We start from the raw sequence: 27,055 nt of genomic DNA on the forward strand, positions 1-27,055 counted from the left end.
TTGTACTCAAATATAGCGTACAAGATTCGGCAAGTAAACTGAGCAATACATAAGCGTTGTATTATTTACACGGAAGCAGTGCTGCCGACATGCAACAAGATGTATAATATAGCATGGTGTTCGTAGTATTTTGTCTGTACCCTGTAAATGTACAAAAGTTGCCATTCTAAGAAACATTTTCACTTTATAAATTCTTTCAAAATAATGATTTATATTAATTTAATCAAAAAAAGTTTTATGCATAAAATATATTTATTTTGCATCATACTAATATTTTAGTTCGTTACGCTTATTTCGTTTTTCCATCTTTTATATTCTGCCTAAAAATCTTTAAAAATACATTTGAGGACAACTCATTTCATATATAAATGGAATATTGCCACGAAAAAGCAAACATTCATGCGTCAATAGTCTTGATGCAAGAGAACAGCATAATTAAAATGGTTCTATACAATGTCGACTATTAAAGGAAAAGGACCCAGATTAATGGTCTTGCTGGCCAAATTCGTTTTAACGTTATTTTCCTACAGTTTTGTCTAAAAAAATCAATTTTTTGAGCTGTCAGTAATTGTTATACTAATATGGACTAATATTACCAAATGGGCATTTGAACAAACAAACATTAAACAGAAAACAACGCACAAAAATCTTTTATTTTTAAATATGTGTGGAAAATACTTTCTTGGTTTCTTTGTGAAGAATTTTGCACTTAGCTGATTCAGTTAGCGTGTGCTGATGAAACTAATTTTACCCATGAGCATATAAACTCCTTTCCACCTCAAAAAATAATTACTTGCATAATGAGATTCCCAGTCACAAGTCCTACAAGTGTATATCCTGAACTAGTACTAGTAAAATATATCCAAGCCATGGTTAAGATAAGCGTGGTTACCTACGACATACAAAACTGACAGGTCGTCTCTAGAATTACTAGAAGCACATTCTTATCAAATCCTAAAGGTTAATCAAGACACAAATTTCCCTATCTAAACTATTTTTATTTAAAATATCAAAAATAAATTTAAAATATATTTATAATAATAAAATATAATTAAAACCTCTGTAGATCAATGAAGAAACAACACCACATTTCTGAGAAATATACTTTTTTCTCTTAAGATCGACATTATAATAAACTTATAAAAATATTTGCTACAAATTATTAAAAAATATTAACTAACGATATTAACTGAACGTGTACATCATATCATTCATGAATATTTGGGTATGAGAAAGCTCTGTGCAAAGTGGGTGCCGCGCGAGTTCACTTTTGACCAAAAACGACGACGAGTTGATGATTCGAAGCAGTGTTTGAAGATGATCAAGCGTAGTAAACCAGAATTTTTGCATCGATATGTGACAATGGATGAAACATGGCTCCATCATTTCACTCCGAAGTTCAATAGACAGTCATCCGAGTGGACTGCACTATGATGAACCCGCTCCAAAGCGTGGAAAAACGCAACAGTCGGCTGGCAATATTATGGCCTCTGTATTTTGGAATGCGCATGGAATAATTTTCATTGACTACCTGGAAAAAGGAAGGACCATCAACAGCGACAATTACATAGCGTTATTGGACCGTTTGAAGGACGAAATCGCCGAAAAACGGCCGCATTTGAAGAAAAAGAAAGTGCTGCTTCACCGAGATAATGAACCATGTCACAAGTCAGTGAAGACGATGGCAAAAATCCATGAATTGGGCTTCGAATTGCTTCCTCATACACCGTATTCTCCAGATCTGGCCCCCCAGCGACTATTTCCTGTTCTAAGATCTCAAAAGAATGCTCGCTGGAAAGAAATTTTCGTCTAATGAAGAGGTGATCGCCGAAACTGAGGCCTATTTTGAAGCAAAGGATAAATCGTACTACAAAAATGTTATTCGTTAAGTCGTTATAATCAGCATATCACCCTTGAAGGGAATTTTATTGACTAAAAAAACTAATTTTACCAAAAAAATATGTTTTACTATGGTAGGCTGGGGACTTTTCAATTGACCTCTTATAAACATAGATAATATATAATTACAATAAATAATTTTTTATACATAAAATGAAATTCATTTTTCATCATAACTAATAAAATATGTACTAATATAACATTTTTTTTAGGTGAGAGATACGTTTACAAATTCGTTTGTGACCCCGATGCCCTTTTCAACATGACATACAGCACAAGTCATCAAGAAAACCCTCTAAAATGCACGTCAAAAGCAGAAAATTTAACCAATCTTGGCGCTAAATTAGAAAGTCACAATTTAGCTTACACGGACATGTTTAGTTTTTACAACTGCGGACTAGCCCACTCTTATCAGCATTTACATCCATATTTACAAGATACCAGAACAACCAGATACGCTTAATCGAAAACATGTCACAATCTATATGAATTACGAACACATTCAAGGTAATTCTTAGAATTCGCATCTGTCTCTCCATCGTAGGCAAAATCCCTATATAATTACACGAAATCTATCTTCTTATTATTTATATTTGTGTATAAAGTATAAAACTGAGTGTATTGTACAGTAATAGATGTTAATCAGTCACTCAATTTGTGTATATACTATAGGTATGTATTATACAAAAGTAATATAAGATTCATAGTGAATCAAAACAAATGTCTTAATGTTATCCTTGTGCTTAATATAAAATAAAACTTAATTATATAACTCAAATCTAGTTTTCTAATAATCCCATCAGTCAAAACATAATTAATAATTTGTGGAGATAACCAGGTGATACAATTAGTATAATTGCAAGCATTTGAATTCTACCAGACAACAGGTGGTTAAGATCGGAATGACTCGTCTTTCCTTTCAAAATAGCCTTCAATTTCAACAACTTCAATCTTCAATCAACAATAATTCAGCCTCGCTCCCTGAAGAATTCTTTTCAGGAGCATTTTGGCGATACAGAAGCAGTTCGAAATGCAACTTGTTCAGTTTGATCATCGTTTTCATCACTTAATCATTGTAACTAAAAAGTGAAACTAAACTGAAATCCATATCTTAATGAAATTTTGCCACATGTCTCTTTCTACCAAGTTAGGTTTAGAAAGATTTAAAGATATGATATGATATTATATTTATAACCAATAAGGTTCCACTACATAAATGTGCTCTCCATATGATATTTTGTCTGATGTATTGATAATAACGTAATTGTCGTTTTGTAATCTATTGGAAACGGTGTGGAACAACTTAACCAATTGGATATGATTTTGCAAAAACGTCCCCAAAGTTGCCACAGTTTATCCTCCACCTGCTCGATGTACTTCTATAGACAGCGTGTATTAATTTTTACTCCTCATCACCCATAAAATAGATTTACGAAAATTTTAGAACGGTATGAGGCATTGAAAACAAAGAACCACTTTGATGTTACACTTGGCTCTGAATTGGTTCAAATGATGAAATTTGGAAGCAAGAATTGAATTTACGAATTTTACGCAAAAACAATTTTGAATGAGATGTGGCTCCAGCTAATAGTGTTTTGAATGGTTCTGGTGGCATATTTAATAATGAAAATTAAACTTCTCCCGTAGCGCAGCATATTTTACTTTTAATATTACAATTTTTTTTATTATTTAATTATTACATTGTTGATAGTCGTTTCCGACTAACCTACAATTTGTCTTTATGATAACTTAGATATAGGTATAAAAATAGGAGGATCCATCGCCCTTATCTCAATCTCTCTCTGGTGAAATAATGTTTATACATGTCACTGCTGTAATTTTTATTATATGCATCTCACTACACAACACTAAACAAGATCAGATGGTTTAATCCTTTTGAGTCTGTGTCCTATTCTGGTGGTATCCAAAAGCAACAATACTCTGATTTCTTGACTTACTGTGTGTATCTAAAGGTCTCGATGTAGGTAATCAGTCCTATAGTATTTGAGTGTGCCCACAAAACCTCTCAGAACTTCATTCTGAAAAATTTGTATTTTGTTTATGTTACTCTTCAGCGAAATTTTGCATCAAGATTCATGCCAAGATATTTAGCGTTCTTGCTATATGGAATGATAGTATTATTTAATGTTATAGATGCTTGTATGGTCGGATTGTAGGTGAACTGCACATGCACACAATTAGTTTCGTTAATTTTTATTTTCCAAGCTTGTGTCCAATTATATATATTGTCACTTGCCTGTTGTAATTTTCGTGAGGCTTCTTCACTATTGTCTCCGACAGCTATAATCGCAGTATCATCAGCAAATGTAGCCATCGTAATATTCTCCATTTGTGAAGAATAGATAAAGCATTAGCCCCAGTACACTGCCTTGTGGAAGGCCTTTTTAGCTTCTCTTATTGTAGAGTAAACTTCTTCTTGTTTGACTCTAAACATTCTGGTTGTAAGGTACGATTTTAATAGGTCAGTGTGTTGCTTTGGTAACACTTTCTGTAGTTTATGAACAAGGCCTTCATGCCAAACCTTATCGAGGGCTTGTGCTACATCTAAGAATAAAGCTGAGCATACTTTTTTACTTTCGTAGGCGTTTTCAATAACATCTGTTATTCTATGGAAATATTACAAATAACACATCAATATAATATAATATTTAATTTTATTCCATACTTATCAACTGCGTTATTGCGATGGTTACCATGAAAATGTCAGTTATACGCTGGTTGAAATTAAAAATATTCCTGGAACCTTATCATAGCCAGCTACCGGGTCCAGTTGCGACTATAAACCATTCTCGAATCCACATAAACACATCCCAAAAATTTCATCAAAATCGGTCATTACATACACACAGTAAGTTTTTGTTTTTAAATCCTGCACATCACATAATGAATCCATTTCAATAGCAGGAGTTACATTCCTTATCAAGAAAAGAAGAAAGGTTGGCGTTGGATTGGTAATCGCTTCGCAATTATTCGAAGCATTACTTGGCGTGGATCGTTGATTTCGGGCAAAAGTATCGCAGCTGAAGATGTATAATCAAAAAAGTGGATTGAAGGTACTCAAGGGCCACTCACCATAAACAATTACTATTATAGGGAACATCCATGCTTTGAAAACCCCCTTTTTCCATAGATTCCTGGTACAATCATTGCAGTTCAGAATGTAAGGCCACCAAAGCCGGATTAAAGTTGCTGTAAACCAACATAGTCTGCTAGAATTCGTACAGAAACTTGCAGCCACCAAAAACGGATTATAGTAGCTCAGTTTTTCAGTCGTAGAATATTGTAATTCTGAATCACAAATCTTATGAAACCATTCAATACAGGGTATACCAGAAAATTTTGGGTAAAAACAGTGCTATTCAGAAGATTATACAAGCTATGACTATATTCCCAAATAATTTTATTACAACAAGTATATATATAATTTTAACAAACATATCTGATATTTATACTTATAAGGGCTGTTTTTCAATGATTTAGTACTACGTTATTTTTAAAAAGTACTCTATGTACACAAGTGTTACTTAACTTATTTTTAAATGTTTAAATGTTACCTGTTACTTGTTTGTCAACGATAAACACGCATCAAGCACCTTCCCGTTATTCTTTTAGTTATCTGATTTTATAGTAGTTTTTTTTTTCAGTAGCAAAAGCCACCTATTAAAAATGATAACAATAATTGAACTAAACAATGATAAAGGCTGGCATATTATTTGATCACATAAAAATATATTTAAGCCATTAACAACATCAGAAATGTCCCACTTAAAATGAACCTACCTCATGAAAAAGTTACTATCAGAGAAGTTAAACAAATAATAATTAGAGAGATTTATTTTTTTATTTATTTTTAATTAATTTTCAGTGGAAAACTTTCACAAGAACTCTTAAAGGAGGTTATAAAATTCATAACATTCATAATTAATTTAATATTGCAAATTATTTTTTTTTAAGTTGCGACTGAAAAGTAGCGAATATAATCATGATTCCCAAACTGGGTAAAATAAAAAGAAAATTAAAGATTAAATTAGAGAAAATCTTTTCTCCTGCCTTTCAATATTTGTAATTTTATCTCACAGATAGACATTTTGCCATAAAATAAGACAGCAATATACTAAATTACGTCAAATATATTCACAGGAGTTCCACAAGGCAGTATATTGCTATATTGTAGCTCCTATACACAACTGATCTGCCGACCACAAAAATCACAACAATGCAAACGACATGTCAATCTTAGCATAACACAAAGCACATGCTTGATAAATGAAAACAACTTCCTCTTAAACTATATCAAATATATTGGCTAATGAAGCACAAAACCAAGTTAACATCAGAGAACAAATTATTGAATTGGTCATATAAAATCCAACTATGGTGTACTATTAGTAAGTCAAAGGTAGCCATCATTCAATGGTTCCAAAATAAAGTGTTGCATGTCATTGTCAATGCTCCGTATTATTTTTAATGGAGTGATTCAGCGCTATATATCTTTAGAACTCATAAGAAGTGTGATTCTCTGTCTGATGTTTGTGTTAACTCCAATGTACTTGCTAATCAGATAAATATGCGACAGCGTAGACTACAACGTTTAACGTCATTTGATTAATGGACATATATGGACAAAGGGACTTGGAATAAGATATTTTACACAAGAAATCACATAATGTCGTAATTTTCTACATGTCACGTATATAATAGTTATCATGAGATATTTTGGGTATTGTTTTGGCCATTGGGCAGATTGTTGAGCTACTAAGAGTAATACAGCGATCCAACATATGATGGGAGGTATCTCGCGTTGCTTAGGAAAGGGGCTGAAGAAAAAAATAAGCTCAACATTTGATTTATATCCATTATCCTGGATAAAAATGCTTAATTATTTACGCTTGTAAAGTTTTATTGGTGATGTATATTAAGGAATAGAGTCTATTTTGCTCAGCGATACCTATTAGTGAAAATGCGAAGCGTATTAACGAATTAACGTAAATAACTGTTAATCTACCTAACCTAACTGTTAACTTCGATTGTTTTAAGATTTCACTACATAAAATAATAGTTTTCCTTAATATTATTGAGTTATTCTCAAAATCATGTTTTCGCCATTTATTACTTTTGTTTGACTTGAAGATATCTGCTGACGAAGTTGATAAAACACCTTCATAAACTTAAGGCAATACTGCTCCGTCATATCACAATTGTCGATTTTGAATGGTCTGAAGGAATAAAAAAAGATAATGCATTGCAAAGCTTATTGGATAAAAACCAATCTCAAATTCTCAAAAATAACTTTCAGACAACTTAGCAATTGATGGCTGAATAGAAAAAAGAGTTTTCTGTTGTATTGTGACTACCGATGAAAAGTGAATCTATTGCAATGAATGAATCCCAAGCGCAAAAATCATAGTTTAGTTCAGTCATTCCCATCGACACGCAAGAGTTATGAAGGATATACTGCTACAGCTAACAAAAAGCTGTAGAAAATGTTGAAAAATATTCTTATTATTTCTCAATAAATACTATTTTAAAGTGAAAATTGATCAGTATTTATGTAAACATCGAACATAAGAAATAACTAATATGCAACTGGAAACAACTAAAATATTTTATTCTCCTACACAACGTTAAAATGTCAGTGCTATATTGTTGCAAAGAATGTTGTGTGTTAATTGTTCAGTTCAAACCAAACAGCGAACAAGCCGGCATCGAGTAGATTTCAAGGTAACCAAAATAAGTAGGGAATATGTAAAACCAGACTAGATAAGATAGTGTAATCGAGGTGCCGATGTGTAGGTACGTCAAAATATCGATGTAACATTAGGTTGTTCTTTGTTGTTATCTTATTCTTCCACAGAAAATTATAAATTAATCAACGTAAGTTAGTTTCCATTCTATTACATTTTATTTACTTAAGGTTTGTATCATTTCTTAACAATTCTAATGCGTTCACCAAATAAAACTTATTATTTGTACTAATTAATAATATCAACAATATGACATAACTAATTACTATAAAATACTGTAAAATTATTATAAAAAATATTTATGAAAATTAATATTGAAATAATAATTTTTAATATCCAATACATATTTTTAAAAATACTAAATATTATTATTAATTTTTAGACAATAACAACTCTTTCAAAGCTCTCTTTTTAGTTTTAAATTATTTCGTTTTACATCGTAATTTTATATGATTATTAAAATAACTGAATTATCTTAGAAATATATTAACTCCCTCCAGCTAGATATATAAAGATTTCTACGGTAAACTTAAATGTCTCATTAAGAAACAACACTATTTATATACAACTAAAATAATATTAAACACATATAAATACGAGTTACTGACATTTTAATTTTAAATTACAATATTTTGCAATCTATTTTTAAGAAATAACTTAGTACATTCCGATTAAAATATTTAAATATTAATGTTTTCTATTCAAGTGCATTATATTTATTTAGAATAATAATTAATTAATGGATTGATTCAATAAATTTTATCATCTGACAATAAAATATCGGTCAGTTATCATTACCAAACATTTTCAGCAATAGTACAACAAATCCATTCACTCAACTCCGAGCACCAGAACAATTAAAATGCTATTTATTTTGTAAATATTTCAGCCATAACATTTACTCTAAGGCTCAGTATTTGTTTCTTTTTTTAAGAATGCTTAAAACCTTTCAGTTGATCGCGAAAAAAGACACAACAAGATAACAAATCAATACTGAAGCGCATGTTGTCTAAACCGGCAAACATAACCAAGCTCACGCTCAAACGTTCAACCTGTATTTCACCACACAGACTTTAAAACTCCCTCGGCCTTTTGATGACAACGCGAAGTCAAAATCTCTGATTTGCATCTTGCATTAACAATGATTGAAATCATCTAAAGGTAAAGATATTACAGGTTCTATTTCAGTGAAAGTATATGATTTTTTGCACAACAGTTTCGAAGAAGTCACCTGTTGGACCAAATCGTCGCTGACTAGACAACCACAAACCAGCACAAATTTTTGAATTTATGATGGCAAACCTACAGCTGGATTTGAATCAGTCGTTAGACTTAAGAATAGCCCAATTCAAAAATGACCCAGAAAAAATGGCTGAAGTTAACGATTTCCTCAGTGACGTGTTTGAAAAAGCCCAAAAAGAAGCTGAGCAAAGATCCGACGGTAATAAATCAAAGGGAAAACTAGTAAGTTATTTATATTATATTCTATGTTATTTTCATTATTCGAAAATTGAATTGTGCTTAAGAAGATTTATATATTGTACAATATGGAATATTATTTATAATAGTACTTGTATGAACTTTTATTCTTTAATAATATATAAATTGATAGGGGATATAAGCTAAAATTTGAAAAAATGAGAAAACAATCCATATTTGGAAATGCAATTTTTGTAACACTCGTTTATGTTTTATCAGAATTATTCACAGTATTGTTGATTGTATCACTGCATGTTTTAGACTGATAGTTTGGAACAAAATTTGAGATGGACTCTGAAAGGCTGTATTTTTATGCTATTAAGAAATAATTAATTTGTCAGTTTGTCCGAATAATTTATTAAGTAGCTACATTGAATACGCTTTATTTGAAAGATATATTGAAAACCAATATACATGTCATTCAGCATGTTTTGGCACTCGTTTTGAAAATTATTAACAATATTTGATATCATTTGCAGGACGCTTTAGGAATACAAAGTAAGTCATTGGTAATATGCTTTAACTATATTTGTTAAATATAAAAATGCATGCTTTAAATACGAAACAGGATTTCTATTTTCGTCGCTGATGCTTTTTAAATAACCGGTGAACTGTATTACGAGTACACTTCACTTGCAAAGTAGGAAAATCAATAATTGTGCATGCTGTATAGGAACTTTATACTATTATTAGATTTGCATTTTAAACATTTGTTCATGTATAGTCCAGTAATTTAGATACGAAGTAATATGTCTAAACAGATGAACAAATATAGTCAATATTACATTTAGTTATATTATTATAACAATCGTTATTCTATATAACTAAGTATCATTATTCGCAACTTGATTGTATTGACTCTTCAAAAAATAATGGATATATTTTGAAACGATTTGCATAACAAGTCTCTTTAATTCGAAACAATTTCTTATTTTTTGATATCATGTTGCTTTTTTAAACAAATGAGCATTTACAACTTGACTTAATTTATGTAAGAGTATATCACAAAATAAAGCATAGTAGTGTTACTGTTATAAATTATTTTTGTTTTCAGATGGGAGTAAAAAAATCGGAGCGTGGTCAAATCGGGCTAAATCATCTGCGAGACTTTTTGCAACCCGCATTTTTACCACCATATGTAATTGTACCAATACAGTGCGGAGTACTCTTATTACTCGCAACAATAGTAATTAAGAAAATCATACAGAAATCTTCCTCTACTACGTAGTAACTTTTTATGGTTGTCACTCAATGTTGGTGATCATTGGTGAACAGCAAACCAAAATTAACCATCGTCTTTTCAATTAATCGTACATCGGTAGATTGTATTATGAATGGTTGTGTCGAGTGAATAATATTCTCATACAAACAATAGCACAATACTTAATTCAACCGTTTCATTAAACACAAATGTTTTAAAGCAACTGAATATGACATCAGAAAAATCAGCATTGTTAATGCACACATTGTTAATTCAAAGTGTTTTTCTGTTTTATTTTTATTAAAACAAGTACAATCAATAATTACCAAACCAACTAACCATCATTTTGAGAACATTATGTATAATTAGTATAATGAAACGACTCAAATCATTAAACCAAAAAGTAGTACATTACCATACAGCACAAACCAATGTTGCAACCATTGATATCTGGGCACAAAACACTCTAAATGTGATTAGATTAGCTTCTAAAGCTAAACATAAAAGAATACAAACTTTTTCTTCCGATCGTAGATAACAAAACAAGATGTTATATTTATATGTTGTTAAAATTGAACCATTCTACAAATCACTGTATAAAGTATTGTTAATACTGCCTACATAAATATTTTGTTTGTTGATTGTATTTCCCGATTTTTGTTAAAATTTAAACTAGACAATATCGAGCTTAATAAATGTTACACAAATATTAATACAGTCCTTATCAACAAAAATTAATTATTAAAAGTAATAATTAATTTATTTATTATTTAAAACAACTATTACTTTGATAAGAACTGTAGAAGATATTAGAGTAGTTAAACTAAATATAATGTTTAAATGTGTTCTTCCAATTATATTTTTAAATAATTAACAGAAAGCAAGTTTATTTCACATTATAATTTATATATTTCAGGTATATAATTTTAGGGAACCGTTTTTAAATATTATATTGTGACAATCAAAATTAATATATTCTTCAAGTTTTGATATACTTATAATAAAAAAATGGATAAACATTATTTATAAATGAATTTCATTTTATTATCCAGAATTAAAGATGACAGAGATTAATTACTATAAATATTAGGTATATTTCTGAAAAAGCAATACTTAACAGTATTTATTATGTTACCTTATTGATGTGTTAATTACAAGTTAATAATAAATTTAATTTGTTTTATTAATACCCTTATACTATGTATTATCCCGTATACTAGCTAAATAACATAAAATAAATAATAAATAAAACATCATTACTTATAAAGTTTATTATATTTAAATAAAATATACAAAAAAATATTATAAAATATAACAATAAAATAAATATAGTATGTATTCCTAAAAAATAATTAGCTATTTTTCTTGATAACTTTTGAAAGGTTACAAATATATAATAAATGTTTATCTTCATGAAAAACTTTCTCCATAGTAAAAGGCAAATAAAACCTATATATACTTTCCTTTTCCCAACAAATATTTAAAATAGATGTTACACCTGAATTAATTAAAACATTTTGTGAATGATCTTCAAGATCCATCTTAAAATTGCAATTTAAAATTTTGCATTCTAAGAGGACATTGCCATATTCCTTATCAATATTAATAATTTGAACTTCTAAGTCAAAATCATCTTTTATTTCTGTGCGGCTAGGTCTATTTACTTTATCGTGATACCAAAATTTTATGCTATTAATTTTGCTTCTTAATGTTTTATGTACATAATAAGCAAGACTATTTTTATTAAGCCGTTTTCTTTTCTTTACTGGGTGATAATAAAGGTCATTATGTAATTCTATATTTCTTGGAATAACTTCAGAGCCAAACTGACTAGGAAAATGTTCAATCATAGGAATAGCCTGTGAATATGGCCTAGTATTTGGTGAAGATGTTTCTATAAACTGTGTTCCTAACTCAATTAAATAAGGTGTATTTTCTTTTAATTGTGCTTTCATTCGTTTATGCCTTTTTAACCTAATATAACGTTTTTCTATCACAGGGGATACCTCTCTCTCAAACACCCTATGTGTAATTTCAGGTGATATTGTACATGAATGAAAGGAATTCCATCCTATTATAGGAGATGAATCACAACTGGCACTTTCCCTTATAATAGTATCAGTAATGGAACACGCAGATCTAGTGGATGGTATTTTGCAGGTCTTTCGTCTTTTACAATTAAATGAAAATATTTCATCATCTGAACTAGAGTCATCCCACACTATATTCGGAATATCCTTTTTTCCTAAATCCTTCTCAAATTTCTCCAGCCATGACATAGATTTCTGCATTTTTGCCACTTCGAAATACACATTCCCATCACTTATTTAATATATACATCAATAAAAATATATCAAACCATATTTGAACACTTTTATAATGGACATCATTTGGACATATAGGTTATAATAGGGATGCCGAAAAAATATCGATACAGAGTGATATCGATATTTTTTTTTAATATCGATATTTTTCGAAATTTTTTCAAAAAAAATAATTATATTTCTTAAACATTATATAAAACTATTTATTAACTTTTATACTGTTTAAATTAGTACTTAATTTTGAAGATTTGGTGTATTTTGGTATTTAATTTATTAAGGCCTATTAATTTTACTTTACATATTGGAATATTCAAATTTTTTTGGCCAATACCCTTAGATTATAATGTATATATTGAAACGAAATAATATCATATATTATGGAGCGATTTAAAATTTATTAAATTAATCAAAGCGCTAAAATAACGTTTGTCGGTTTTTAATCTGTAGTAATAATAACTGATATTTTGAATAATTTTGCGTGCGTCTGACAACTGGCCGTCGCCATGAAAACTTTTTTCTATGGTGAAAACTTTGAAAAAAACTTTGAATAGACTATGATACTTCTATAATAATACTATAATATAAAAAAATCTGTAATGCAGATATAAAAACATATCTACTAAATTTATATCAAAAGAGCTTCAGTATAAAATATAGTAAAAAAAGCACAATATTATTATCGGCAAAGTAAAATAATATCTTGATTCAGGTAACTTATTTTATTATTACAGAGCTGATCATTTTCCATCACAATACATAGAAAACAAAAACAACAAAACATATAGTATTTCTTTTTACCTTGCGTTTCTTATCTGCTTATTAGAACAAAGCTTGTGAAACAATGAATCAAATGCTTTAAATTATAAAAATGAACACAGCACATAATTATTTCAAACAGTTTTAAACTTAATAATGAATACTCACTTTCTACACTAACTGTTTCATTTTTAAATAGCATTTCATGGCATTTAATGATTAAGCAAATAAAATATATTTATTTATTGTGAAAAAAATATTTTGAATATTTTGCATATTATGCCATAAATCAAATAGGTATAATTCAAATATTAATGATTTTAGTTTATTTACTTCAATGAAATTAAATATCAAATTACTTCAAGGAGTACCTTTCGACACCAATTCTTATACGTGAGCAACGAGCACTTACCTGAAACAAAAAAATACAATTATTTATGTCATTATATTAATTTTTCCCAACTTCGATGAATTTGGTCATTGCAGTATTTGAACTAATAAGAATAAAAATGCATAGAAACAAAACAAATACCTGATAATATATCGTAGTTAACCGTACTAATGTAAAAAGGTATACAAGCAACATCTATTTTGGACTTCCTCGATCACAACATTAACAAGGAAATTATCCATAAAGGTGCTTGAAAGTTCCAACAATGAAATATTTACACTTGGTATAGCAAATTAATCCTTGAAATAAGATCATACTCGACCGACCACTCAAAACTCGGACCATGTACGCGAAATACTCTAGAATAAAAATAATGTTTGTATTAATAGAAATTAATATATAATGAAAGGAAAACTGGAAATAAGTGCTGAAGCTAAATTTGCCTACTGCGGTTAATAAAATTTCATTGTAACCCAAAATTATATTTTTCACGTACAATAAATAACAAAACGCTCTTGATTAACATAAAATAAACGCTAAATCTATTTTAAAATAGCAGTGGAAGAAATTCAGTAATTAAAAAACAAAAGAACTATTTGTCCGCACTGAGGATCGAGGCATTGAATATAAAATGTTTAAGTAGAATAATCAACACGGACATCCCGGCATCCTGAGCAAATTTGGATTTAATAGAACCATCAGGTATTAACCATCCCTTATGAGAAATCATTAATGCTCATAGTGAATTAACCAAACTTACGGGTCCACAAACTTTGGAGAATTGCCACACAATTATTTTGCACTGTTTAAGCCCACAACGGCATAATACTAAAAGAAATTTATATTGTATCAAGATTAGTACCATCCAGACTTCCTAGCCAATTATCAAACACGAATCAAAAATTTTGACATTTACACAAAGCAATAAAAATATGGCATTAAAATGTATTGTTAATGTAGAAGTGTGTTGCCGATATCTATCAAGTTATTCAAACTCCTTCAATAGCTTCACGCAATATAATTCGTGTTATTCTCCTCTGGGTAATACTTCTTACTTACCCATTATAAAGAATATCGGTGTATTACAACAGCTTTATAACACGACTGCAATGAATAACATAGAAGTATTCTTCAAATTCCAGCACCGGATTGTAACATTGCCAATAATACTATAAATATTATTGTTTTAAAATTCAAACTAAATTTTTATATATTTTTTTGATATATTCAATTGCGCTAAAATCAAAACAAATTACCGATAGCGTAAAAAATACAATTTTATTTAATTTTAGTTTTATATTTAATTTGTTTTAATCAAATTAGATGTGTGCCACGACGGAAATAACATGTATAACGGCAACATCTTTAGCATACCATAGGGTCGGAAAAAATCAAGGTGCTCTCGACTATATGACCACTGAGTATTATTTTAGTACAATTTTAAAAAATGTTAACTAACATTTTGAACAAATTTAAGATACATAATCATTTTTATAATTATATATTTTGCCATGCCATCACCTACTGCAGCTATACTTTACAATTTTTATTTGTTTCTTGAGAAAAATGTTAAATCCGCAACCAAATAACCAATAACTAACAATGTTTTTATGTGATTTTTTATGCTTATTACAATTACAATTCATTGGTGGTTTTATTTTTTTAGATCATTCACTACTGCTGATTTTTGTATGTATCTATGTAACTGCTCTATTTCAACTAAATTTTAAAAAATAGATAAAATGTCGCAACATATGATGTCAAATTTATTTAAATATTAAATCAACTAAGCATATTATGAATCATATTATACAAAATCAAAAATTAATATCCTAGGAATTAACTAATTGTCCAAACGTCTTCATTTATATCTGATATAATAATCTTCATAACAGGCTCAGCAATTTCTGTATAAATATTTAACAAATAACAATCAACCCAATGGATAAAAGATAAATTTATTTAGTAATGAAAATGTGCTCTTAGCGTTTTAGCAAAAGGACGATCAACAGTTAAAGAAACTTCTTCAGCTGCTTCAGGTTTTGGACCACTGAATACTCTCACCGGTGGTGGTTTTCTGATTTTTCTTCCAAATCTGCCAGTTTTTCTTTGCCACCAACCTACAAATAACAATAATACAGAATTAAATTAGAAAAAGATAAGCTATAGTATCATTTACATTAATAAAATTAAACTCAGTTACTTATCCACATTTCTAAATTCTCAAAATTATCATATTTTGTAATTTCCAGCTTTAAAAATTACCTGATCTTGGTCTATTTCCAAGTTCTCTATTCTTTTGAGCTGATCCAATTGGTGTATTAATGTGATCTGCGTTACTCAATTTTCCCACAGTGCACATACATTCTTGCGGTAAACTATAAGATTAACAATTAATGCCTCAAAAAAAACATAAAATAATTTGATTCTACCTAAATTCTTTTTTGCTAGGAGTCATTATCACTATATGTTTGTTTTCTGTTCTTCTCAGAATGGTTGCATAACTTCCAGCAGCATGTACCAAAAAACCACCAACACCTGGATACTTTTCAACAGCATGTACCTGAGTTCCTATAGGTAAAGCACCTAATGGATAAGCATCTCCTTCATTTGGCCTCACTATATATGACAAAACATTAATCAGAAAAACTAATCAGAGTGAATTCCAAGTCTATTCACCTGGTATTCTTGGAATATGGCATGATGTTTTTATAATGTCTCCTGGTTTCATATTTTCAGTTGCTAAAATATATTTCAATTGATCCTCATAAGCAATTAATGCAACATGTGATGTTCTACACCCATCCTTTATTATCTTAACAACTTTAGCTACCTATATTAAAAACAATTATATTAAAGGATTCGGTATAAAAATCAATAAAAGTACCACTGGTGGTCCTTCTTTAGGTCCAATTCTCTTCCAATCGATCCAATGATATTTTTGTTTAATACCTCCACCTATTCCCTTTACAACGATTCTTCCCGACTCCGGATCTCTTCCACCTAAGTTAGTTACTTCTAATGGTTTCACAGTATATTGATCAGGAAAATGAACTTTTCGCCTATAGGCAATACCTATTCCAGGTGTCGGTTTTTCAACATACTTTGCCTTATTTCTTAGAAATATTGTTTGAACATTAACTATATTATTTAGTGATAATTTTTGAAAAGATCTTGCTAAACAAGACATGATTTACCAATTTTATTATATATTTTTTAACATTACAAAATAAATAAGGTTATATTTTGCTAGCATTGGGAACTATCGACTGAAAACAGCCGGAGTCGCAAAACAGTCGATACTTAAACAGTAATCGAGTGAAAATAGTAATTACTTTTTCGGTTAAATGCATGCTTCAACTGTTGTTTCATTCCTAATAACAACACTTGTACGAATTCCTTTTCGTATTAATTTTGACAGGTAGGACAGAGATAATTGCTTGGATCTTTCGTGCTGTACAGATAAATTAATTTTAAATTATTTTAATTTGTGTACAATTAATTTTATAGTTTAGTATCAGTTTGAATATACAAAAAAGAATGTAATAACGAACAATGACATAATATAATAATTGTAATTGGTTAACTTTTTTAATATATTTTGGTTTGTTTTTTGGACTGGACCTACTGTTTAACACGGTTACCGAACCATGATCCTCGGCATTAAGCCTCGGACTAGCCAAGCGACCAAGTTAAATACCATCCCATATCCAGCCTGGTTACTGTTGTACCTCGGATTACAACTGAATTCTTGTCGGATTTTCCACTGTTGCCTATGAAAACATTTATAATTATAGTCACAAACATAAAATACATACATGCCCCAGCAGCAGGACTGTCCTGACGCCTTAACCATTGCGTCACTTAGCCACCACCTTGATTTATTTCTATATCATTCAATGTCTGCTTACAAATGTTTTTTTATTTTTTGGACTGTACAAGTGAGACGGAGATTTGCGTATTCCTTCTTGTACTAATTTTTGGGAGGCCAAAGAAAATAATTTCTTATTTTAGAAAATTTACATATATGCAGACATTTGAAAAATTATGAGTCGAATAAAGCAGTCCCGATTATAAGCAGTCGATAGTAAAAAGTGGTCAATTCGTAAACAGTCGATAGCTGTTGCCTTTAGATAGTTCCCAACACTAATAAACTTCAATATATAGACAAATATTAAAAAAAAATAATTTTAAACACGAACTGTTCCTGTTTAAATATTAATTCTTAAATTACTTGGCATAACTTGTCACATGACTAACATTTCAGTTACTAAAAAATAATCAGTGCCTGTATGACCTTTAACATTATAATTATTAGATACTGATGATCGTCACACAAGTGAAATTAATTTAACCAGTGGTTTCTATGAGACAGACACAGAATTACTTTCATTGTTGTATACTTTTTGTAATAAATACAATAACACAATACCAATATTATATAATAAATATAATGTAATAATAAATATAATATAATATATGTAATAAGAAGTATTCTCAATTCTCTTAATTTTTGAGCTCATTATTGGATCCTGCATACAAACAGATTTATAAATGTTTAAGAGTGTCTATTAATAATAACTGTGGCGGTTGGGTAAAACATCTTAAACGATTTTTATTGGGTTTGTCCAGCCTTTACTTTGGCATCTTTTTAATCAATAAACCTTGAGATAATATATTTTGATTGTACTTTTATACATAACATGTATAGCTTAACTGGATCATTTATTATTTTATTTCTAAATATATAATACATTATTAAATATACTAAATACCGATTATACTCCCTGTAAACTGAACAATTTCATAATTAATTAAACAAATGAAGCAGTTATTTAAAATGGTTTCAGTAGTTTTTGCAGATATTGAAAACACTCTAGCAGATCCATTGGTTTTACGTCATAAAATAAGAAACAATAAAAAATATGTCATAAAATTAAGAATTATAGGTTTAAAACTACCCGTTCCTATAAAGACAATCAACAGAACTAGTTACGATTAAAGTAATTGACTAAAAGTATTGGAATGAACTAGTAAAAATTGCGTGAATTACTAAACAGTCGATAGCCGTTTTTAGTCGGTAGTTCCAACATTTCTATTTTATTTTATACCATGAATGTTGTGAATGTTGCCAAATTTCTAACATTTTAAAATTCGTAAGAAAAACAATAGTATTATTTGTTTTATATAATTTTAAAATTTGTTAATATATGTAATTTAAAGATATTCTACTTTTATTACACACTTTAGTTTTTAATTTCCTTTTGGTGATGATTTTTCGATTACATAATTATTTTAACAAAAAACACATTGGCAACTATGGTTATCGAAGGTTATGTTATGTTTTAATATCAATTACATATTTGTGATTTGTTTCTAGACGGTATAATGTAGTTATGGATTTTAATATAGAAGTAAGAAAAAAACAACTGCAAAGTTTAAAGCAATATATATCCTCATCAGAAGATAATGTTCATTCAATTCTACAGTCTTTAGGTTGGACAGTGAAAAAGACATTGGAGGTAAATTTCTATTTTATAAAAAATTAAGTAATAAATTAAACACTAATTTTAGACAGATAATCCCAAAGTAATATGTCCTATAAACAAAGCACATTTAATAAGCTTTAAAACTTCACAAGACCATACAGAGAAATGTAAACTCCATTCTTGTGGGTATAGGTTAGATGATCAATTTTTATCCGAACCAGTTTGTAATGATAAAAATTCTATTAAATTGGATGCCAAGACCAAAATAGATCTGTTAAATTATGCTAGAAGTATTAATGTTGCTTTCAGACCAGGTAAGTGAAGCAATATAAATATCAAATTATATATATATACATATATATATTAATATTAAATTAAGGATACGAAACTTATCTTTATATCAATAACAGCCACATCACTATGGAGCAAATAAATATTTTGCCCCATAGAAATTGTAAAAGATTGTAAAACTTAATATTAATTTTTTTCAGACCATTGTTATTACAATTGGTTTTGCATTGAAATAGCATGCAAACTAAATATAAATTTAAAAAATCCAATGATACAATCATATCCTTTTTTAATATCCTTTTTGAATTTAATTGGATGACTTGAGGTATGCTTATGTTGTTAGTGAATATGAATTTTGTTGGATGTTCATCTTATTTAATTATTAATATATAGGTTTTTTTTCACTATGAACTCAGATGTAATTATTTTTGATTATTAACTTTGTTACAAAATATTGAATAGTTAATGTATTTTGGGTATAATGTACAATGTTAAATAATTTATTTGCTAATCTTTAAGTAATTAAAAAAACTAAAAGCTAAAACATTTTTATCAATGTCATCTATAGTTTTAATTAAAACTATATATAAGAATACAATTAATCTGACCAATTAATCAATCATATTGAAAATTCAACTTTAAGTAATCCAATCACAAATTGTATTTTTACGCTGCCCTAATTGAAAATTATCTTTCAATCACTGTACTTTCAATACAGTGTTTTTGAATCATTATAAAAACTAAAATATTTTCATAGTTTGGAATGGCCAAGAAGTTGATCCCATGACATCTGATCGGCTTATGAGTAACTTTTCAACTGATGAAAGACTAGCCTTATATGATTATTGTCTTAAACATACTGAAGGACCGAAAAAACCCCAAGAATTTACACTGTAAGTACATTTTACTCTATTTTATGTTTACAGTTTTAATACCAAAGCTTAAAATTAAAAAAAAAAATTTGTCAGAGATTTACCGGAAACAAAAAGCACTAAAGAATTATCTGTAAAAGAAAAACTGTCATTAGAAAGAGATGCAAAGCGTAGAAAAGTAAAGTATAAGTCAGTTCATACAAGTAAAAAAAGCCACACAGAAGTTATAAGAGAGGTTATTAACAATCAGATGGAAATGTATGCACAGTGGATTCAACAAAAGCAAAAACAGGAAAAAAAGGAAAAGGAAAAACAAAAAAAGAGAGAAAAGCAAGTGAAAGAATCAGAAAATCACAATCAAAGCAACCATGATCAGTACCATTATATAGAGACTACTTATCAAAATCAAGTTCAAGATGTCACCCAATGGAATCATATAACAGTAAACCAATATCCAAATGCTTATGTTAACTCATATTATTCGACAGGTGATGGTATCATAACAGATTGGAGTCATGCTTATCAAGGAGTTATAGATACCAATATTAATGTAGACACCAGTAAGTATTATTTGTTAGTTTAAATTGCATACATGTGAATAAATTATACATGGTATTTTTTTAGACCAATTCAATTGTGATAATAGTAGTTATTTGGAATCAACTACTGTAACAAATATAGATTATTCTTCAAATATGGAATTACCCGTTCATTCTTACAACGGATATTACAATCAAAACGGCAACACAACTAATACTAATGAACAAGCCAATAACTATAAACAACAAGAATACATAAAAGAACAAGAATCTTATGCAAAAATTAGACCAATCAGCGATAAGAATAAGGACAGAGAAAGACGTTATGATAGAGAGAGAAAGAGACACAATCCTTTAGTAAGAAAATATGAAAGGGACAGAAGGAAATAGGCTCCTTAAGAAATTTAAAAACTGAGTTGTAGGATTAATAAAATATTTTTTTAATTATTATAATCTGTTGTATTTTTTCCAAACGAACCCAAAAGTTGTAGTGGAAAAAAGATTTTCTCAATTATCCATTTCAGGTTTGATTGCAATTCTCTATATGTTATTTTTGTTTCCATACTAATATATTGTTATTTTTATATAACAATATAATATTGATGAGATAAATAATTTATAACTAGTTTAATAATTCTAACTATTAACTCATAGAACATCTCTTAAATATAGATTTTTTACCCCATCATTACTTTTCACCGACAGTGGATTAACTTTATAATAATCAACTAATTCGTCCAATGTCTTAAAGGTGTTTGCTTCGTCTCCGATACAATAGAAACGATCCTTATCATTACAATCAATTCCTAATTTATGAAACTGTTTATTATACACTACAGTTAACACTAATTTGTAGGCATCACTCGGTCTAAAAAGAAATGCACCATCTCCACGATTCTGCAGGAGATATTTTGTTCCTTTTCTATCGGTGTTCCTATAAAATCTGGATTGGGTTGCATCAACTGAAATTATTACAAATTATTGTTGTTACAAAATGTTGTACTGACTGGAAAAAAGCTGTGTTTTTTTATTAAATTTGCTTAATGAAAATGATGTATATAGATGTTAGATTGGGATTATTCACATATTTGATAGCTTTTGATAATTGGATGGATTTTGGTAACACATTTTATGAAGTGTAGAACAATTATGCCGTTACATATGGTCTCCTGAATATTCAAAAATCGATTATTATTCATGAGAATTTTATATTATCAGATATTCTGATAGGAATTATCTAAATTGAACAAATGAACAATGCTACTATAATTGTGCCTTCTAAATAATTGGAGGATTGATCATGGGAGAAATCTGAAACTAGTTAATGACGACCGGAATGATAAGATAATGGAAGGAACTCTATTGAACAATTGATTAATATGCCTACTGGTTAAATAAAAGATGTAATGTTGAGAGGTATTAATTTGTTTTGTATGATGTGCAAAAGTCCGTGAAAAACTAAAACTGTTTACCTCTACTTTCAATTTCTTCTTCACTAGAATCAGAAGGAATGTCTTGAAAATTGGTTAAACTAAATTGTTTTGTTAGTGGTGGAGGTTTAGGTAATTCTGTTATATTTGATACATTCCATATGGGCTCTAAAACGTATAACAGCTTAATATGTTGGTGATATATTTTTTAATATAGGTATTTTAGCAAAATTAATTTATTAATCAATATAATTAATAAATTTACTATACATATTGGGTTGGGAAAAAGTCATCTCGTTTTTTCTTTTATATCTTTGAAGGCGTATTCATTCATATACATAAGTGAGATAAATGCCGTTTTGATAGCTTTTGTCGTTCCGTCATTGCATTTTCCTTTTTCGAAAACAAAAATATGAAATATGTCTAAAGAACCTTCTGAAATCTTTATTTTCAAAACGCATTAACTTTTGACTGGGTAGTCAAATGACGCTATATCTAGAATGTTCTATAGACTATTACTAAAAAATGTTAAACTAGATAAATATTGATATTAAGAAAACCGGAATTACTTTTTTTCTCCAACCTTATGCAATAATACTCAATAAAGTTAAAAATACGTTTAAATTTAAACACAGTTAAAAATTAATCAACAATTGATTTGAGTTGATTAATAAACTATTATAAAAAAATGTATGAACTTACCTTGTACACCGGACTGTGCTATCAAATTTTTCGGTGGTGATGGTGTTTCAGATTTTTGTGTGTTTTTAACTAAATCATTTTTAATATCTCTTATTTTATTTCCCATTTTTATTCCTGGCATTTGTCCTGTTTTGAAACTGTCACTTCTTTTACAAAAGGATTGTTTTTTGTTAGAATTATTCAAACTATTTTGCGTAGCTGATGCTAGAGGTTTATGCACAAAAGTGTAATTTTTAATTGGAGCTTCCTTAACTCGAGCCGTTTTAGGATTTATATTTAAAACTGACTCGTTTGGTTTTGTTTTTTCTATATCTGGCTCCAACTCATAAAACGATTCCTCATTACTATCATTGGTCTTTAAATTCTTTGGCAGAGGTTGAATTTTAGTCCTTTCTATATTTGAATCAATTATACCTATTGCTCTTGGATTGATTTTGGGTCTTACTTGTGGTAAAGGCTTATTTTTTGGATTTGTTTGTTCTATTTGTGGCTCCATTTCATAAATCGATCCTTCATTACGATCATAATTTTGGTAATTCTGAACAGAATTTTTTAAATCTTTTGGCGGTGGCGGTGGTTTAGGCTTTTCTGTATTACTACCTGGTATTCTAGGATTAATTTTAGGTTTTACTTGTATAACTGGCTTTTCTATTGGTTTTATTTGTTCTATTTGAGGTTCCATTTCATAAATAGATTCTTCTTCGTTATTATCTTCTCGGTAAGACAGTGGCGTTTCGTTATGTGGTTTCAAACTGATCGGTGGAGCTGGTGCTGCAGGTCTTTGCACTCTGTAATTATTTCTAACTGGTGTTTCTTTCGTGGTATTAAATTTAGGATTATTTTTTGATATAACTTTTTCTTGTACATTTTTATCTTCTTTTTTCGATTTAATTTCGGAAACTGATTTTTTCTTAGGTTCTTCTAATGTCAGTGTTTTATTAGGCGTCTTCAAACTGCTGCTGCTTAATATTGGAGCATTTCTAACTGATGTTCCTTTAAACAAATTGATCTTAGGTTTGATGTTTGGTGGAGGTTTTTTTACGGGTTTTGTTTCCTCAACTTTTGGTTCCAGTTCATAAATAGACTCATCATTAGAATCATATCCTTGAGAAAATTCTAACTGTGATGTATGAGGTTTAACTGGTCTCATTGGAATAGCTGGTTTGGAAGGAGGTGTTGGTTTCGTAGGAAGCTGTTTATTCGATTTCAACGGACTCGCGTCAACAGGTAATGGCATGGGCGGTCTATTTATGACATCCAATGTTGGCAGTGGTTTGGCATCGAAACGAAACCTAGGGGAATCTAACACAGCTTTAGTTTTTTCCATATCGAGGTAATACGGTAGTTGGGCCGTGTTGGAATCATTTTTCGTATTCGGATCACTAAGTGGCGTTGGTGAGTATACGTTAGCGGTAATGTAATCAGCGCTTGCACGGAAATCCAAATTCAGCATTTGTGGCTCTTCATATTCTCCTGAAGGATCATCATCGCACGTTTCCATGGTATTTGATATTTGTGGATTAGCGGTGGTACCCATGAGTTTTCCCAACTTTCTTTTAAAATCCGATCTGTTCATGGTTACATCTGTAATAATAAATCACTTCATTATGTTGTCGACTTATTAGGCCTATAAATTAATTTTAAAGGATTTACAACAGATGGTGTTACTGTGCATTTGGTATACTTGTAACAATGTTTCTAACTTCATTGACGGGCTTCACTTTCCGTCGAAGTATGAACAAAACATTTTTTCAGTGCGTGTAAAATGTGCCTGAAAATATGTATTTGTAGCAAGTTAATCGCATTTAGGGGATGCTTTACTTTGTTTTACTTCAATTTATTCATTGAATGCTATGTAAAGCTTATGACAACCATGCTCCATCGATTTCAACGCATAAATACTGGTTTCGACGTTTTAAAAGCGATTGTTTTAACACCGAAGTTCAGGACACAAAAAATTGAAGAGGAGGATTTGAAGGCATAGTTCGATGAAACCATCAATGCTATTGATAACAATTGATGAGTTTGAACCGAGCACTGCCCGAAAGACGACCGGAATACGAGCAAAGACACAACAATATTATTCTTCAGCATTATAAAGCTTGATGTTGCAAAACCGGTAAAGGCGTACTTACAAATATTAAAATGGGAATTGCTACCCCACGCGCCGTTTTCTCCGGACCTTGCTCCTTTTGATTACTACTTGTTCTCTTCAGCGCTTCATTTCTTAGATACCAACAAAATGGGTCGATTTCTAAATAGACTCACGAGTTACATCGTTCTTTCGAGATGGAATCCGTAAATTGTCTAAGAGATGGGAAAATCTAGCGGTTATCGATTGACAATGCTTTAAATAAAATACAGTGTACGGATTTGTCAAAATAAAGCTTCAAATTAAAAAAAATTCCTTTAGAACTAATTTACAGGCCTAATATTATCAAAGAATATTTGAAAATATAGATATTAGATATATGACTTAATTTTTAATGTTTTTTCTTCGTGCTTAAATCAATTTATAGTATAAGTATTTACTTTCTTTTATGAAACATTATCTTTTATGTATTGCAAGCTCTACATCGATAATGACATTGAATTTTGGAACAATTTTGATTGCCTTAAAATAACGCCAACTGAAACAACTAAGTTTATTTGATATTATTTTGTGTTAAAATTTAAATAAGAATATACTTTTATTAATCCCACTTATTATAATAATTTGATATAGATGGTTAAATAAAATAAAATTGATATAGAGTAATAATTATTATAGATGATTTGATATGAAATAGTTTATCTGACCAAATCAAACAGAAGTTCAGAAATAACAAACCTTCGCAAATATTTTATGTTGTTACTCATATGTCTTTATAAAATAAACCAATCCAAACCCATCTTAACAAAGTTAAATTACTTTCAGAACTTCGATTATAAGTCTTGGCGGATTTACCAGATATTTATGCTGCTATAATGTTAAAATATTTAAAAATATAGGCCCCTTTATTTTACAAACTTAAAAACTATCCTGAAACATTATATATTATCTATTTTTATTAATAAACAAGAAAACTTACTTCTTAAATTATAAAAAATACATACCAATGAAAAATTTATATTTAACTCGACTGAATTACACTTATATTTTAGATAATTAAGAGAACTAGCAAAACGCAATTGTAAAGTCCATGGTCTGGGTATGAGTTATAATATTATAAAGAAGTAATGCGGTATTGATGTCATTGTGATAACATAATGGAAAACTTCGCCAAAAATTACCAAAACCTAAATTTGATTAATATATTTTTAACTTAATTAATATTAACACTATTTTTCTACTCTATAATATAGCTGTATTTTTATAATATGCCTCTTTTCATACTTATTAAAGATTAAAATGTAAAAAATAAATAATTAGGAAATAATAAATTTTGAATTATAATTAACTTACTTGTCTACAAACGGTTGAAAAAAATAATAATATATAGTTTTGCTCTACACTTTATACTATAACAAGTTAAACAGCTCTATTATTTTTCGTTATAGGTTAAAAAACGTATAGAGAATGAATAATGTTTATTAGTTGGAGATAACAAATGATTTGCTAAATATAGATTTCCTTTTGTGGTTTTTTTATTTATTATTCATTATTAATACATTTGTTACATATGTTAAAATATAGTTCTTACAACTTAGTCAATTTTAAGACTTATTATTAGTATAATTATTTCAGTTTATTGGCCTGTAACTGAAAATTGTATATTTTCTCAGAAATTCAAAAAATGTTAAGTTAATATTTAGATCGTATATTTAGTTGCCTCATAAAAAACAGATTTTGAAAATATTATTTTTGTTAACACATCAAAATGACTAATTTATCAAATGCAGGCTTAAGTCAGTTTGAGTCAAGATTTAAAAAAATT

At 29.1% G+C, this 27,055-nt stretch overlaps 5 protein-coding genes across 11 annotated transcripts in view; 3 read left to right on the forward strand and 2 right to left on the reverse strand.

Moving 5' to 3' along the window:
* Positions 1-2,482, forward strand: part of Ets96B (ETS variant transcription factor Ets96B) — a 43,362-nt gene extending 40,880 nt beyond the window's left edge. Inside the window, exon 9 of the mRNA XM_076395420.1 lies at positions 2,112-2,482. Coding sequence (XP_076251535.1) covers positions 2,112-2,362 — 251 coding nt within the window. The 3' untranslated portion in view covers positions 2,363-2,482. The remainder of the gene's footprint in view (positions 1-2,111) is intronic.
* A 5,024-nt stretch (positions 2,483-7,506) lies between these two features.
* On the forward strand, positions 7,507-11,513 carry LOC143190217 (uncharacterized). 4 transcript variants are annotated; one of them, XM_076394391.1, is made up of 5 exons: positions 7,653-7,794; positions 8,618-8,825; positions 8,881-9,128; positions 9,623-9,641; positions 10,198-11,513. In XM_076394391.1, the coding sequence occupies exons 3-5, from the start codon at positions 8,955-8,957 to the stop codon at positions 10,335-10,337; spliced, it is 333 nt and encodes a 110-aa protein (XP_076250506.1). In that variant the 5' UTR covers positions 7,653-7,794; positions 8,618-8,825; positions 8,881-8,954; the 3' UTR covers positions 10,338-11,513. The 4 variants fall into 4 exon arrangements, with proteins under 4 accessions (XP_076250505.1, XP_076250504.1, XP_076250506.1 ...); XM_076394390.1 differs by lacking the exons at positions 7,653-7,794; positions 9,623-9,641 and adding an exon at positions 7,507-7,641; XM_076394389.1 differs by lacking the exon at positions 9,623-9,641 and having other exon boundaries at positions 7,596-7,713.
* A 4,050-nt stretch (positions 11,514-15,563) lies between these two features.
* On the reverse strand, positions 15,564-17,079 carry mRpL2 (mitochondrial ribosomal protein L2). Its single transcript, XM_076396194.1, has 5 exons — positions 16,703-17,079; positions 16,495-16,648; positions 16,248-16,434; positions 16,081-16,193; positions 15,564-15,935 (listed from the first exon to the last, which is right to left on the reverse strand). The coding sequence occupies exons 1-5, from the start codon at positions 17,003-17,005 to the stop codon at positions 15,778-15,780; spliced, it is 915 nt and encodes a 304-aa protein (XP_076252309.1). The 5' UTR covers positions 17,006-17,079; the 3' UTR covers positions 15,564-15,777.
* Positions 17,080-19,122: 2,043 nt separating this feature from the next.
* On the forward strand, positions 19,123-21,459 carry LOC143191281 (U11/U12 small nuclear ribonucleoprotein 48 kDa protein). The gene is made up of 5 exons (XM_076396193.1): positions 19,123-19,337; positions 19,390-19,618; positions 20,353-20,488; positions 20,564-21,027; positions 21,092-21,459. Exons 1-5 carry the CDS (start codon positions 19,212-19,214, stop codon positions 21,394-21,396), a joined length of 1,260 nt encoding a protein of 419 aa, XP_076252308.1. The 5' UTR covers positions 19,123-19,211; the 3' UTR covers positions 21,397-21,459.
* On the reverse strand, positions 19,250-26,718 carry LOC143191279 (uncharacterized). 4 transcript variants are annotated; one of them, XM_076396189.1, is made up of 4 exons: positions 26,584-26,718; positions 23,139-24,722; positions 22,479-22,604; positions 19,250-21,968 (listed from the first exon to the last, which is right to left on the reverse strand). In XM_076396189.1, the coding sequence occupies exons 2-4, from the start codon at positions 24,712-24,714 to the stop codon at positions 21,655-21,657; spliced, it is 2,016 nt and encodes a 671-aa protein (XP_076252304.1). In that variant the 5' UTR covers positions 24,715-24,722; positions 26,584-26,718; the 3' UTR covers positions 19,250-21,654. The 4 variants fall into 4 exon arrangements, with proteins under 4 accessions (XP_076252304.1, XP_076252306.1, XP_076252305.1 ...); XM_076396191.1 differs by lacking the exon at positions 26,584-26,718 and adding an exon at positions 26,235-26,355; XM_076396190.1 differs by lacking the exon at positions 26,584-26,718 and adding an exon at positions 25,274-25,414.
* Between the last annotated feature and the right edge of the window lie 337 nt (positions 26,719-27,055).

The sequence above is a fragment of the Rhynchophorus ferrugineus genome, unplaced genomic scaffold (assembly GCF_030347505.1).
Source record: "Rhynchophorus ferrugineus isolate W39M unplaced genomic scaffold, kcgeb_rfMv2 rfM2, whole genome shotgun sequence".
In the NCBI taxonomy this organism is placed as follows: Eukaryota; Metazoa; Arthropoda; class Insecta; order Coleoptera; family Curculionidae; genus Rhynchophorus; species Rhynchophorus ferrugineus.

Bases quoted from the DNA above. Each gene is read 5' to 3' on its own strand.
- LOC143191281 (XM_076396193.1), top strand. From the start codon at position 19,212: ATGGATTTTAATATAGAAGTAAGAAAAAAACAACTGCAAAGTTTAAAG. The intron at 19,619-20,352 runs GTAAGTGAAGCA...ATATTTTCATAG, and splicing joins TAATGTTGCTTTCAGACCAG to TTTGGAATGGCCAAGAAGTT. The intron at 21,028-21,091 runs GTAAGTATTATT...GTATTTTTTTAG, and splicing joins CAATATTAATGTAGACACCA to ACCAATTCAATTGTGATAAT.
- LOC143191279 (XM_076396189.1), bottom strand. From the start codon at position 24,714: ATGAACAGATCGGATTTTAAAAGAAAGTTGGGAAAACTCATGGGTACC. The intron at 22,605-23,138 runs GTAAGTTCATAC...TATACGTTTTAG, and splicing joins AGCACAGTCCGGTGTACAAG to AGCCCATATGGAATGTATCA. The intron at 21,969-22,478 runs GTAAACAGTTTT...TAATAATTTCAG, and splicing joins AGAAGAAATTGAAAGTAGAG to TTGATGCAACCCAATCCAGA.
- mRpL2 (XM_076396194.1), bottom strand. From the start codon at position 17,005: ATGTCTTGTTTAGCAAGATCTTTTCAAAAATTATCACTAAATAATATA. The intron at 16,435-16,494 runs GTGAATAGACTT...TGTCATATATAG, and splicing joins CCATATTCCAAGAATACCAG to TGAGGCCAAATGAAGGAGAT. The intron at 16,194-16,247 runs GTAGAATCAAAT...TTAATCTTATAG, and splicing joins CCTAGCAAAAAAGAATTTAG to TTTACCGCAAGAATGTATGT.
- LOC143190217 (XM_076394390.1), top strand. From the start codon at position 8,955: ATGATGGCAAACCTACAGCTGGATTTGAATCAGTCGTTAGACTTAAGA. The intron at 9,129-10,197 runs GTAAGTTATTTA...TTTTGTTTTCAG, and splicing joins ATAAATCAAAGGGAAAACTA to ATGGGAGTAAAAAAATCGGA.